Source organism: Pleurodeles waltl, chromosome 6, assembly GCF_031143425.1.
Source record: "Pleurodeles waltl isolate 20211129_DDA chromosome 6, aPleWal1.hap1.20221129, whole genome shotgun sequence".
In the NCBI taxonomy this organism is placed as follows: Eukaryota; Metazoa; Chordata; class Amphibia; order Caudata; family Salamandridae; genus Pleurodeles; species Pleurodeles waltl.
Window position 1 is genome coordinate 799,770,669 of NC_090445.1, and position 15,938 is coordinate 799,786,606.

The 15,938-nt window shown below is 42.1% G+C and overlaps 1 protein-coding gene across 3 annotated transcripts in view; it reads left to right on the forward strand.

The window, feature by feature from the left end:
- The window catches only part of LOC138300266 (VPS10 domain-containing receptor SorCS1-like), a 2,596,073-nt gene that overhangs the window by 1,863,895 nt on the left and 716,240 nt on the right, over window positions 1-15,938 (forward strand). For all 3 annotated transcript variants that reach the window (XM_069239431.1, XM_069239430.1, XM_069239429.1), the window contains exon 8: window positions 4,416-4,505. In XM_069239431.1, coding sequence (XP_069095532.1) covers window positions 4,416-4,505 — 90 coding nt within the window. The remainder of the gene's footprint in view (window positions 1-4,415; window positions 4,506-15,938) is intronic.

A 15,938-nucleotide genomic window follows, 5' to 3' on the forward strand; every position in this document is an offset into this window, starting at 1 on the left:
TAGCTCTTCCATCCACCGCTCTTGAGCTAGGAGCCATTCATCTCTCACTGATTCTCTTTCCTCATCTGGGTAGTCTTCCTCCTCATTTGAGCAGTCCCCCTCCTCATCTGAGGGATACTTAGTCATTTGTTTTTTTTCTGCCTCTCTTTCTGCCCATCTTTCTTCCCCCCAGACTATGTAGGCATGTAGCATTTCCATCTTAGTAGATCTCCTTGATACAGGAAGGCCCCATTTTCTGCAAAGCCTCCTTAGGTCAGCCTTAGTGAGGTGGTCAGTAGGCACAAAGAGTGAGTAGGTAAGCAATCTCATTGCTGATAAGGTCTTACCGGCAAAAAACAAAATCCAAACTCCAAATATCAATAGTTTATCCAGGAGGACATCAGAGAACCAAAAGCAAAAAGCTGAAAAATCAAGTTGACCTTCAACTGTGGGTAGGTAGTGAAATACTTAGCTACTGTATGCCACTGCACAAACACAAGTTCTATCCTCACCGCTGATCACCAATGTTAGAAATTGGGTTTTTGGTTGGCAGTCAGGTTGCCCTCTGTCCAAGCAAGAACCCTCACTCTAGTCAGGGTAAGTCACACACAATCCAAAATCAGCCTGTCCCACCCTCTGGTAGCTTGGCACGAGCAGTCAGGCTTAACTTAGGAGGCAATGTGTAAAGCATTTGTGCAATAAATCATACAATACCATAATATAACCCCACAAAAATACACCACACAGTGTTTAGAAAAATATATAATATTTATCTGGGTATTTGCAGGTCAAGACGATTAAAGATGCAATATGAATTTGTAAAGATATCACTGAAAAGTGATATAAAGTGTCTTAAGTCTTTAAAAAGCAAACAAAGTCTCTTTCAAGCACAAAGTACCTGGTTTCTGGTGGGAAATCTCCGCAGAGGGCCGCAGAAGAGGAGATGCGTGGAAAAATGGTGTGTGCGTCGGTTACGCCCCTTCACACACGGACTTGCGTTGTTATTTTTCACGCGGGGAGACGTGCGTCATTCTACGGGAGGAAAAATGGTGTGTGCGTCGGTTGCGCCCCTTCACACACGGACTTGCATCGTTATTTTTCACTCAGGGAAGACGTGCGTTGTTTTCCGGCACGTGGACCGTCTCCTTCTATGGGTCGCGGGGATTACCAGATGTCCTGGGTCTGTGCGGGGATTCTCCTACTTGTTTTCCGGCTGCGCGTCGTTCCGCGGGGGTGTGCGTCGAAATTTCACTCTCATGGCAGGCGTCGCGTCGATTTCTCCTTGGAAGTCGGGCGGCGTTGTCCTTGCGAGGCCGTGCGTCAAAGTTTCGGTCGTCCCGAAGGCGTCGCGTCGATCAGCGTCGGTGTGCAGCGTTTTTCTCGCCGCGGAACAAGCTGTGCGTCGAAAATTTCGGCGCACGAAGCGTCCAAGTGAAAGAGAGAAGTCTTTTTGGTCCTGAGACTTCAGGGAACAGGAGGCAAGCTCTATCCAAGCCCTTGGAGAGCACTTTTACAGCCAGACAAGGGTTCAGCAAGGCAGCAGGCCAACAGCAAGGCAGCAGTCCTTTGTAGAAAAGCAGACAGGTGAGTCCTTTGAGCAGCCAGGCAGTTCTTCTTGGCAGGATGTAGTTTCTGGTTCAGGTTTCTTCTCTAGCAAGTGTCTCTTGAGGTAGGGCAGAGGCCCTGTTTTATACTAAGTTGTGCCTTTGAAGTGGGTGTGACTTCAAAGAGTGTCTAAGAAATGCACCAAGCCCCCTTTCAGTTCAATCCTGTCTGCCAGAGTCCCAGTAGGGGGTGTGGCAGTTCTTTGTGTGAGGGCAGGCCCTCCACCCTCCCAGCCCAGGAAGACCCATTCAAAATGCAGATGTATGCAAGTGAGGCTGAGTACCCTGTGTTTGGGGTGTGTCTGAGTGAATGCACAAGGAGCTGTCAACTAAATCTAGCCAGACGTGGATTGAAGGGCACAACAAGATTTTAGTGCAAAGAAATGCTCACTTTCTAAAAGTGGCATTTCTAGAATAGTAATATTAAATCCGACTTCACCAGTCAGCAGGACTTTATATTACCATTCTGGCCATACTAAATATGACCTTCCTGCTCCTTTCAGATCAGCAGCTGCCACTTCAACAGTGTATGAGGGCAGCCCCAATGTTAGCCTAGGAAGGGAGCAGGCTTCACAGTAGTGTAAAAACGAATTTAGGAGTTTTACTCTACCAGGACATATAACTACACAGGTACATGTCCTGCCTTTTACCTACACAGCACCCTGCTCTAGGGGTTACCTAGGGCACACATTAGGGATGACTTATATGTAGAAAAAGGGGAGTTCTAGGCTTGGCAAGTACTTTTAAATGCCAAGTCGAAGTGGCAGTGAAACTGCACACCCAGGCCTTGCAATGGCAGGCCTGAGACAAGGTTAAGGGGCTACTGAAGTGGGTGGCACAACCAGTGCTGCAGGCCCACTAGTAGCATTTAATATACAGGCCCTAGGCACATATAGTGCACTCTACTAGGGACTTATAAGTAAATTAAATAACCAATCATGGATAAACCAATCAATAGTACAATTTACACAGAGAGCATGTGCCCTTTAGCACTGGTTAGCAGTGGTAAAGTGCCCAGAGGTCAAAAGCCAACAACAACAGGTCAGAAAAAATAAGAGGAAGGAGGCAAAAAGTTTGGGGATGACCCTGTCAAAAAGCCAGGTACAACACCTATTGATTACAATTCGAAATCATCAGTTAGATTAATATTTATTCAATCAACTCAATTATTAGTTTGTGAACGGAGAGACATCATATCATGACTTGAAGAAAACATATGCGTAAATGCACCTATATACGCCAAAAGAATACCATCATTATTAGCAGAATTCGGCAAATAGCTCGTCAGTCGTTGGTCACTGTCACCGTCACCCCTCTCAGTCTAACTAGCCAAGATTAGCATCAGCATGTGGGGCTTCATGCAAAATAATTTAGAGAAAAACATTAATTTGGAAAAGATCTATCTAAGTGAGAATTCTATAATTGGCGCAGTTGGTACCTAGAAGAAAAGGCATAATTAGTTAGTCAAATTTTCATAGCTACCTATCAACAGAATGGATCAGCAACAAAGTCTGTCTTCGTCTTCAGGTCACCAATTAGTCAGCCTCACATCAGACTCTGAGTATGACCCCAATGACAAAACCTCGGACAGCGTCTCCTGACGTCATCAATTCTCCCATCTCATCTCCTGTTTTAGCCCCTTGTCATGACTTTTTATTAGGGTCTATAAGTCCATCCTCCTAATTCCTAATTGGTCAGTCGGTCAGCAGATATGACTTTATCCTATAGTATTTGTTTACCAAATCTACCCTTTTCCATATAAGTCCTTTCACAAGATGTGGATTGGTTCACTATACGATGCCCTCATCATCCGGCTCTTCAGGTATCGAAATTGTTGCATGTTTCTCTTCAGTCAGTGCCTTCATTGTTCAAGTCCTGGGAAAGTACACTTAGCCTACTCTACGCATAATTGTATCAAATTGTCTTCATCATCTCCTGTCCACCAGTACATTGCAGAAAATTCCAGTTAAGCAACTTTAACATTGGGTGAGTCAAGGACGGGTCGTAGCAGCTTCTTGCAAATGTGGTTATTGTTTCTGCTCTCTGTGATCGAGGCCCAGGAAGTCTAGGCCTTAAATTCAGCTAAGTTAACACTACAAATGGAAGTAAAAAATAGGTTATACATTTCAAGATGACATATTAGTACAATTTTCTCATATATTTTTCTTTATTTCATACAGTTTGTTATATTAGTATAATCTCGTACACATGGCAGTCATGCCCAGAGGGCACATTTTCAAGCGAGTACATTATTTTCTCTACGATTAACTCTTTTACAGACTTCTCATTATTCAAGCACATAAAAATCATTAATGATTTTCTAATTAGCATATCTTCAACAATCGCTTCACCCAATATAAGATCCTCTTCAGTTTCTTTATCACCCATGCTTTTGTTCCATTTTCTTTTTAAAACTGTAAGCTCCACACTCAGGAATATATTCAGTTAAATCATTAAATGAAAGTATATGCATATATGTCCTAAGTAAAACCTTGTGGACAATAAACATTGTTCCTCAGTAGGCCCACATTTCTCGGCCATAGTGCAGTTTTAGCTCGAAGCTCTCGTTTGAGAAGTAGTGTTTTGATTTTTACTGTTGTTGCAACTGTGCCAGCTGTGACGTATTTATTTGGTGGTAAGAATATCTGGATATTAAAGTTGAAACTTCAAGCACTATGTGCATGTGTCTTATTTTAATAAGCTTCTGCCCTGGGCCTCAAAAGTCCTTAAGATGCTATTGCATTAGCTAGTATTGAAACTGTATCATGGTGAGTTGTACTGCTTAGATATTAAGAAGCATAAACATTCAAGTAATCTCATTTTCCATTTCAGCTTACTTCAGGCGGGAGACCACACTACTACGTGTCCTACAAAAAAGAAAGTTTCGCACAAATGAAACTGCCAAAGTACTCCTTACCTAAGGTATGGCTCATTGCACGTTGTGGACTTTGATGATGTAGCTTGATTCATAATTTCCCCAGGAATCTTAAATGAATCATGACTGTTTTCACTCACGTCAATTGTGCAGAAGATTCATCAATGTGCAAAGTTTTAGCTGACTGTGGGGAAACAATGTGATTTTTAAGGTGAATTTAGAGCAAAAATGTGCTAGAACAGCTGTACCTTCACTGCCATCATAAGAGGCAGAGCAAAGCATGATCACTTATTAACATTTGTAACAATCTGGGTTTGGAGATAGAGTAGGGAATTAACCTTAAAGGTGATTTATAACAGGCATAAATCACCAGCTGGGAAACTAAAGGCATTTTTATTTTGAATGATCGCGGGTCTCGTTAGTTAAACTATAGCTTGTGTGAAGGAGTGCATGGCAGCAACAAGCGATAACATCACACTCCAGGACAGGGGGATGAGTTGTGTGCCTGGGTTTAATACATTTCTCACTGTTGTAAACTTTTTTCCGTCTGTCTCACTGCTAGCTACACGTTGTTTTTAAACCTTTTTTTCAGAAGTATATTTCAGTGAGTTCAGAAGTTATAAAATTGGATTGCAACATTCGTTTTAAGAGGCACCCTGAGTTAGATCAAGTGACCGCTTGGGGTCACTAATCCTGCTCTTTTACACCCTGATCCTAAATGTGCAAGTAGTGCTGCACTAACTACTTTAAAAAGTCAAACAGTATTGAAGTTTTGCTTTTGCTCTGCTGCCTGGTCTGAATACAAATGCTGAAAATGAGCTTTAACCAGTGAAAACGAATTTCCTCAAAAGCGTTCCCAAGCATATACGCTCAGTGATTTCTTCTCCTGCTGTGCTCAGCGCAGTGAAAGCATCATAATAGGACTGCAGAAAGGAGTTGTTTTGTTTTTGCTCTCATCTTCTGCCAAAGCGGCCATTGGAGAACGAGCTGCATAATCGGATTATCAAAACCCGCCAAGAGAACACACAGAGGCACACGTACAGTGATTGGCAACTGCCAGTCCCTATTACTCAGGGACACATGCATTAGCCTGGCGCTGGAGTACACAGGCAACACTCACAACTACACCTTTCATTGATCTTACTGAGGCATTTGTTACTGTGGGATTTATTTACATGGCTGCTTCCGAAAGTGGATGCATGTATGGGATAGAAAATGTCTGTTGCTATATTGCACGTCATCATTTAGCCGTCAGTGATGACCCCTGACCCTTGAAGGAGCCAGGCTCTTGAGGGGTTGTTTGGTCAGGATTAGGGAGGCAGCCATTAGTCCACGTGAGGAAGATTTCCGTGTGCCAGTGCTCACGTTTTCCCCTCTACCTGCGAGTGCTCAGCTTTTCCTCTAACAAAGAGGAAGTGAAACGACAGGTTAACGCCCAATCTCCAAGTGCCACAGCCTGTCCACACCCACCTTCACTCACTTAGGGGCACAATGGGGCATAGAAGCCATTATTGTAAACCGCTTTTAATGTTATAATATAAAGTGCTGCCGTGTGCCCTATCATAGCATGAAGAAACAAAACACTACAGTACTCTTCACATCGACAGCATCATCGTCCTCATTTTGTTTCTAAATCGGTATAAACCCAGTGTGGGCATCCAAGCAATAGATAGCTGTCTCTTTTCATTGGTGGACTTTCGGGTCTTTAAAAAAAAAAAAAAAAAAAAAAAGCTGCTTATTGAACCTTTCATGTTCGTGTAATGCAATTAACAACATCCTTCTGGAACTCTTTTAAGCGCACCAGAAGATATTTTTGCTAGTAGAGATCTCGAAGGGTGATATATGTGAATTCAGGAATAACGGCTGAAGTAGCCAGACATTCATTCCGTATGATGCTATGAATGAATACATGAAAAAATCTTTTTCTGGGGCAAACATGTAATGTATTTGTGTGGGTTCCCCAGACATTGGGGGCACATTGACTCCTTGGGGAAGGGGGGATGGGTAGGCGTGTAGTAAAGAATTGAACGGGAAGACTCTTGCTAGGATCCCTCTCACTTAATACGATGTCCAAATACTATATGGAGAGGTTGTCTATTGAAATGAAGTCCTAAACATTGGCATGTTGTGCAAATGAATATCGTGTTGGCCTCTACGTGTTTTGGTACTTCGTGGTTAAATTAATTTTGCACACTTTATTCACACAAACCTTATAGTCTGCCTTAATCTCCAAACACTGGGCTGTTTGGCAGGTTTCCTCTGCACAGGACAAAGTGGATCATGACCAGTAAACCTAGATATTTACTGCAGGCAAATCGTTTTGCTGATTCTCCAGGTCTCCTACAACTTTTCATCTACATGCTGCGATTCTTTCGGACTTGAATCAACCTGCATGTTTGTTTAGCCAGTCACATTAGGTTCATGGGTCGTAGACTGATCAGTAACTGCCCTTAAATGGCTAAACTGAATCATAACCTGCATCCAAAATAGGGACTGACCAGCGCTTCAAAACTGATTTTCTGGCAATTCTGTCCAATGGTTTATGGCATGTCTTGACAGATTATGTGCTTGACAAAAGAGGGTTTCCCAAATAAGCCTTGTTTAGGGATTGCACTCACTTATCATAGGCCTTAGTACCTGTAAGAATGCTCACACTTTCCTGCTTGACTACTCTGGTAAGCATTGTTGATTTTACCAGAGTGTAATGTCCAGCGTCAGTGGTTATCAGATGGCCTCTACACATTCATGTACAACTTTTCCTGTTTCATAAGAAAGCAATGGCCAGTGCTAGGCTAGGGCTGGAAAGAGGATTGAAAGTGGCCTTGGCATCGTTTTTACCAGGAAGGAATACAGCGTCTGCACGTTTTTTTTTTTTAATTGTTTGTGATGGATATGTTTTATGGCTCTAAGCCTTTGATTAGATTGTATATGTTTACTGTTTCATTGCACTTGCATTTTTATATATTTTTTGAGTCTGTTGAGTCTCCTCTGGATTGGAATGTAGTGTTTAATCTTTGATACTTTATTACAGCAATAAGCCATGAAAGTCAATATAAAAAAACATTACGTACGCAATCACTACAAATGACTTTGATGAAAAACCATAACATCTTTAAAATGGCAATAAAATGCTCGTGGTTAAAAACGGTTAAAATCCTGTACTGAAAGCGTGAATTCATAACGATTAGCCTCACTCGAACTCCCACCCAGACAGAATAGTTCTAGGGGGACACATTTCTAATACCAAGTCTGAGACAGTATCAAAGGTGTTTACGACTATTGGAGACATACTTGTTCCTTGACTCTCCACATCGCCAGCAAATAGCGAAATATGGCAGCGGCATTGTCAAGCATCAGTCTTTAAAATTTGAAGTGCAAATTGCTGTTCTCTCACCCCTAAAAGCCGGCACGCAGGAAGTATCCACTTTTTTCTGCTCTTTACATATGCCGGACAGAAAAATAGAACATGCTTTTCTGTTTCCTTGTCCACCCCACACAAGCCAGAGGTGAACTTAGCAGGATTCTGCTTACTGTCCAGGTGCCAGTAAAGGCTGCAATCGGTAGCGTGCTCTGTCTGAACTGCAGATACAACTTCCTTGCCGGGAGGGGGGTTGAGGGTTCGGAGTTGGGATGGGGGTTGGGGGGTCTCCATTTCATCTAATAATTGATCCATACTAAACACATCCTTATACTGTATGAAGGAATTAGAGTGCCATGTGAGGCAAGTGCCAAGGTTTGACCTGTTATATACCGTCAATAAATCCCTTTTTTTAAGCATTGATTTACCAATAACAGGGACTGATTCTGGTGCTGTCCACAAATCACTACATTCCACCTTTATTAAAGTTTCTTTTACATATCTTAACCAAGGGATGCAACTTAGGCTGGAGAGACTTGGCACTTCCTAAAGACCCTCTCATTGGGAGAAGCCTAGAGCTGTCTCCAATAAAGAATGGGCTTAATCCCTGCTGTAATAGGCTTAAGTCCCAGTTCAAGCCTAGTGGGAGCAGGGGAGTACTGATAGGGAAGCCCACTAACCGATGAAGGAAACAATGATCTGAACCTAATAATTTTGCCAAATCCTTGAACTCCCAAAGCTCATCCCCGTAAAGGGCAGTCCCCAGAGCCTGTAATTTTTAAATATAAATAGGTGGAGCAGTTGGACGAAAGTAAGAGCTGTGATTTATCCTTGCAAGCACCCCTGTTTATTGTACCAATTTCAGCCTACGTTTTTCTATATGACAGACCCAATCTAAATTTTCTTTAAGGGTCAGTTCCAAGTAATCAGACATGGACACCATCTGGGGAGGGGGGGGGGGGAGCTGCAAGCTTAGAGATTGGTCTAGTAGAATGGCTCGGGTTTAATATCGAACATTTTGTTTTCTCCACATTTACTTCCAAACTCCTCAGTGCACAAAAACTCTCAAAGTGATTTAAATTTCTTTGCAACCCCATAGGCGATTTTGATATCAGAAGCATATCATCTGTGAACAATAATGCAGGAATCTTGAGCATAGCCAACCGGGGAGCATCCCCATCGCATGGACTCAGATGTGCCATCAGCCCATTAAAATACAGTGAAAAGAGGGTAGGTGCTGGGACGCAGCCCTGCCTGACCCCACAATTTACAGAAAAGGGGTCTGCAATCTCCTCACATGGAACACAGTGCACTTGGGCATGATTATTGCTGTGTGATCTAATTATAATGGCCAGCAAATCAACAGGAACCCCCATATTTGTCAGAGTCTGCCATAACTTAGTATGGGGGACTAAATCAAATTCAGAATGTAAGTCAACAAATGCAATACATAAGCAGCCACCTCCCAATACCACAGTTTTCCAAATAAAGTAACTGAAATCTAAAGGCCTGATCTATAGTGTTCATTCCCTCCCTAAATCCCACCTGGAGTTGGATTAGAATGTCATTCTCTTCCATCCAAGATTGCAATGGATCAAGGAGTATGTAGCTAAATAGTTTTTCGGAGCAATCAATTAGGCTTATTAGCCTGTAGATACGTGGGTTGGCTGGGGAGCCTTGTTTATAGATGGGGATTATCTCAGCCCCTGCCCATGGTGGAGGAATTGGTGTACTAGCCATGATAGCATTAACTATTACCATAAAATAAGGGGCCCAAATGTCCAGTTCACTTGAATAAAGATCCTCAGAGTTTAAATAATATTTCACTATTCATCGGATTGCTTTGTATACATTTTATCATCTGTTGCAGGTTTTAGTAGGATTACTGTTTTGAATTGTCTGAAGTTATTGTAAGGCTGACAGCTGAAACAATAAGTACAAATTTAAACTTCCACGTAAGTGGCCTGGAGCTTTCTCAATCTTTAATTTTCTATAAAATAATTCAAACCTAATCTTACTATCGGAAAGAAAGGTCTCCTCCAGGTTTTCTTAGTTAAGTGTTTTCCTTTCATGTGCCAGGGCTTCGATATGGATAATTTGTATTTGTGGGTTGATACATTTCCAGAATCAGTCGAAATCGGACATTAACATTTTCTGTTGGATAATGGAAAACATTTTAAAGGAGGAACACAAATGTTTATTCTGTGGATTTGAGGGTCTCTATAGCTTTCTCACAGCAATAGTTTTCTGTCCTGAGCTGTAATAAACAATCAGGAGAGTTAAAATTGCTATTTGATTTACTATGATAGTTGTTTCAGTCATTGGGGAGAAGTATTCATCTCATGCAGTAAGTCAAGCAGTGTGCTGGAATTAGTCACCATCCAGAAAAAGTTCATTTTGGTCAGATTTAGTGGCCATATTTTTTTACATAACCCCCATTAAACTAAACCTCTGGTGTAGTTTGAATGTCCCAACCATAGATTAATCCCGTCAGTGCTTAATTTGTGCTGATGTATTCTGACACTCGACCCTGGCACTAAATTCTTAATAACAGCACTCTTTAACCTCTTCAGGACCACAGACGTAATGGTTACGTCCAAGGCATTTCCTTTCCTTTGATGTCCTGCTGAGCATTTCTGCAGCCTGATTGTAAAGCGATCGGGCTGCAGAAATGCCCACTAGACACCAGGGAGTTTTTTTTTTTTTTGTTTAAAATACAAAAACAATGAGGGGGAGCAACCCCTTTGCCAAGGTTCACTCCTCCGGGGGGGGGCATTTTTTTTAAGGCCTTTTCTGTGTCCCCCCGGGGCATATAGGGATAATTTTTTTGAATTATTTTTTAGACGTGGGGAGTGATCCCTTAGGCAAGGGTCACTCATGTGGGGTGCAAATAGTTTTTAGGACATTTATGCCCCCCTTGGGGGCAGATTGGCATGTTTTAATTAGGCTGATCTGCCCCCAAGAGGGGGGGCAGAGACTACTAGGCACCAGGGATTTGTTTTTTGTTTTTTGTTTTTTTACTGATGGGAAGCAACCTGTTAGGCAAGGGTCACTCCCCTGGGCGGAAATTTTATTTTAGGCTATTTCTGCCCACCATGGGGGCAGATCGGCCTATTTTCCTTAGGCTAATCCACTAGATACCAGTTTATTTTTTTCTTATGCCAATTTCACCCAGGGACCCCTTAGGCAAGGGTCGTTCCTCTGGGGGGCAAATTTATTTTAGGCCATTTCTGCCCCCTTGGGGGTAGATCTGCACATTTTAATTAGTCCAATCCCCCCCAAGGGGGTCAAAACCACCAGGGATTTTTATTTTTTACAGATAGGGAGCGAACCCTTAGGCAAGGGTTGCTCCCCTGGGGGCAAATTTATTTTAGGCCATTTCTTCCCCCACTGGGAGCAGATCGGCCTATTTCTATTAGGCCTGTCTGCCCCTCAGAGGGCAGAAACCACTTAGGCACCAGGGATAGGTGTGTGTGTGTTTTGTTCGAGGTCGGCAGCCCCTTGGTCAAGGGTTGCCCATCTGCCCCCAAGGGAGAATGGGGAGGGGCAGAAAGCCCAACCAGACACCAGGGAAGATTTTTTTTTTCAAAAAGAGGGTGGGGTATGGCCATATCCCACCCCAAATCAATGGGGATAAAGTTGTTTCTGCCACCTGTGGGCAGATGGGGCAATTATTCACTATCTAATCCCCATGGGGGCAGAAAGCCTACTAGATGCCAGGGAATAAAAAAAAAAATAGTGGGGTGGTGGCTACCAACCAGTAAGGGCATGGTGTGCCCCTACCCCAACTGAAGAGGGTAACAGTTTGTCAGCTCTCCCTCCGCACTCTAAAATATCTTATCACAATGGCAAGCAAGAGGACATTTTATTATTTTAGGTTTTGCTTTTACATTTGGGCCAAGAGTGCTTCTCTAACTTTCAAAATCGGCCCACTTGGAATGCTGAGGGATGCACTTATAGGACTTTGGGACAATCTACGAGACCTAGACACATTTGAAAATTAAACATCTGAGTAAGTCCAGGGTGTGCTTCACATGCACCCACCCCATTTTCTTACCCACAATGACCTGTAAAACTCCAACTTTGCTTGAAATCATAAATTTTTGTCACATTTTTGTGATGGAACATTCCACAATCTGCAAGAATCCACAACATTCCTACCACCCATCATTGTTGCATTATACCTATAAAAATTCTGCCCCACTTGTCAGCCAAATATTTTTTTCTTCCAAACTGCCCTTTTGGGCCCACTTAAGGTCCCCCTCAATTTCAACATGTTTTTGGTTCTTCCTTGCACAAGTGATGTATAATTTTTATCAGGAGACTGAGGGGAGCATTGGGTGGTAGGAAATGTGTGTCATTGCAGAGATACCACACAGAAAAGTGGGGAAAATGTTTTATTTTTTTTTTGTGCTAAATTTAAGTTTTGCTGAGGATTCTGGGTAAGAACACACTGGGGGATCCACATAAGTCACACCTCCCTGGACTACCTCAGATGTCTAGTTTTCAGAAATGTCTGGGTTTGGTAGTTTTCCCTAGATGGCTGCTGAGCCCAGGACCAAAAATGCACGTGCCCCGGCAAAAACAGTTTTGTATTTAATAATATTGATGTACCACATAGTGTTTTGGGGCATTTACTGTCACAGGCGCTAGGCCTACCCACACAAGTGAGGGACAATTTTTATCAGGAGACTTGGGGGAGCGCTGGTTAGAAGAAGTTTGTGGCTCCCCTCAGATTAAAGAACTTTTCAGCTCCGAAATGTGAGGAAAATGTTTTTTCTTTTTTTTTTTTTTGTGGAAACTTTTGAGGTTTGCTAAAGTTTAAGTTTCTGGGTAACAGAACCTGATGAGAGCGCAACAAGTCACCCCATCCTGGGTTCTAGTTTTGAGAAATGTCCACATTTGCTAGGGTTTCCTAGGTGCCGGATGACCCAGAGGCCAAATCCACAGCTAGGCACATTGCAAAAAACAGGTCAGTTTTCTTTGGGAAAATGTGATATATCCATGTTGTGCTTTGGGGCATTTCCTGTCACGAGCACTAGGCCTACCCACACAAGTGAGGTAACATTTTTATTGAGAGACTTGGGGAAATGCTAGGTGGAAGGAAATTTGTGGCTCCTTTCAGATTCCAGAACTTTCTATCATCCGAAATGTGAGGAGAAAGTGTTTTTTTGCCAAAGTTTGAGGTTTGCAAAGGATTCTGGGTAACAGAACCTGGTGAGAGCCCCACAAGTCACCCCATCCTGGATTCCCCTAGGTGTCTAGTTATTTTTTTTTTACAGGTTTGGTAGGTTTCCCTAGGTGTCGGCTGAGCTAAACGCCAAAATCCAGAGCTAGGCACTTTCCCAAAAACACGTCAGATTTCAATGTAAAAATGTGATGTGTCTATGTTGCGTTTCCCGCTGCGGGAATTAGGCCTACCCACACAAGTGAGGTACCATTTTTATCGGGACACTTGGAGGAACACAGAATAGAAGAGCAAGTGTTATTGCCCCTTGTCTTTCTCTACATTTTTTCCTTCCAAATATAAGACAGTGTCTAAAATAGAAGTCTGTTTGAGAAATGCGCTGCAATTCACATGCTAGCATGGGGACCCTGGAATTCAGAGATGTGCAAATAACTACTGCTTTTCAACTCTTTATCTTGTGCCCATTTTGGAAATACAAAGGTTTTCTTGATACCCATCTTTTTCTTTTTATATTTCACCAAATGAATTGCTGTACACTTGAATACAATAAACATATTTTTTTATGCAATAAAAAAAAAAACATTTCAAAGTGCAGCTCCTTTATTGGATCTGGGTACCTAGGTTTCTTGATGAACCTATAAGCCCTATATATCCCCGTAACCAGAAGAGTCCAGCAGGAGTAACAGTATATTTCTTTTGAATTCAAAAATCTTCCATAGCTGGAATAAGTTACAGAAGAAAACGTGGACAGAAATGGCTCTTTTTTCCACCTCAATTTCAATATTTTTTATTTTAGCTGTCACTTTCTGTAGGAAAACCTTGAGTGATCTACACAAGTGACCCCTTGCTGAATTCAGAATTTTGTCCACTTTTCAGAAAAAATTGTGTCTGGGATCCAGCATTGGTTTCACACCCATTTCTGTCACTAACTAGAAGAGGGCTGAAAACACAAAAAATAGTAAAAATGGGGTATGTCCCAGTAAAATGCCAAAATTGTGTTGAAAAATGTGATTTTCTGATTCACGTCTGCCTGTTCCTGAAACTGGGAAGATGGTTTTAGCACTGCAACCCCTTTGTTGATGCTGTTTATAGGAAAAAGACACAAGCCTTCCTCTGCAGCCCTTTTTCCCATTTTGTTTTTTAGAAAAAATAAATTTTAGCTGTATTTTGGCTAATTTCCTGGACGCCTGCAGGGAAGCCCACAAAATGTGGTTACCCTAGAATCCTTAGGATGCTGGAAAAAAGGACGCTAACTGGGCATGGATAGCTTAAATGGACAAAAAGTTATGAGTGCCTAAGCGCAAACTACCCCTAATAGCCAAAAAAAGGCTTGCCACAGGAGGGGAAAAGGCCTGGCAGTGAATGGGTTGATGACATTCTACCAAATGGTGGTGCTCTCTGCTATTTAGAAATGTGATACAAACTAAAACATAATATTATTAACATGTTCAGGCCATTGATTCTGGCATGTGGCACTACTGGCAGGAGCAGTGGGTGTTGTAAGCTGCAGTGGCCTCCTAAGAATTAGTTAAATTGTATTTTTATAAATTAAGCACTGATGTCATCATATCCTTCTTTCTGTCTGTGCAACCTCCTCTTGGCTATAAAGAAATCTGCTGCTTCTTTTTCTTGTCTGGATTATTAATCTATTGAAGTTTCTCCTATTTTGTAGATGTATCCGTGCATGTTCAAAGATGACTCCTGCTTCCACTTAGATCACCAATGCCTCCTAGGCCCTGGGGTGAGGTAGATGTCTATCACCTTTTTATTTTTTTAAAGCTCCTTTACTCTCTAGAAGTCTGTGCCTCAGACACTGCTCTCTGTGTTCTCACTGAGCTGCCATTGGCAACTAAATAGAACGAACTCTAATAACATTTAAGGAGGAGGAGGATGATGTAAGTGACTTTTGACTATGGGTTGCACCTCTATGGCCATCACACACCTCTTGTAATAAGAGGCAACGACTTTAGCTTCTACTGCTTCCCTACCTCAATGGGACATCTGTGATCTTTCACGGCAGTCCATATATGACACCACAAGCAGTGCCTCTTAAACTCACCCTGGAGCCATGTCAGATGGTAACAAGGCCACTCGTACAGAGCTATGTGCAATCAGGGTTGGCCTACTGCCATTTTAGCCAGGCCTCTGCCTTTCATTTTATTGCTTTTAGGTCATCTAAGGACCAGATGATGTTTTAAAAAAATCAGCTATATCTGTTCTGCAAATGGAGTGGAGAAAAGGGTGGTATTTGTGTCCAGATACAGAAAACCAATTGTGGACAGGGTGCCCATGCCTTCTTGGACTTCAAAATGCCATCCAGAGTGGGGTCAGTAAAGAGCAGCTATTTTGGTAACCAATCGGAACTGGTGAACCCACAGGCTGTTTCAGTACTACTTTTTCAACCAGTCAGAGCAGGACACTGTTAAGATGTAGCAAACAGTTAGAATAGCTGTGACAGGGAGTGCCCCCATATTTGCTGCATAATAATTGCATCCTGAATAAAGGTTTAGTTTTGGAATTCACATCTTTTTAGCACAAACAAAAAAAAGATCAGCCATAGTAGATATGAATTCTTACATAAGTTTTAAGTCTTGTAGCCTTGAAGTCTGCTGTCTCATCTATCCCCTGTTATAGTGCTGCCTCCAAGTAAGGCTGCATGATTATGCAAGGTCTTTTGTTTAATTCTGTACTGATTTTTATCTTCCATTCTTGCTGTTATTGTTTTCTTTTGAACGCTGTATGACACTTCCACAAAGCAAACATCTGTGATACTTACACTACTGTGTGTAAAATATGACACCCAGTACCTTTATAGCATGCTCAGATCTGTAAGACACCAACTTTTCATTATCAAATAAAAAAAATAAAAAAAACTGTATTTAGGATAAGGAAATATCTCATTGAATGTGGAATATCCCAAGAAAAACAATATAG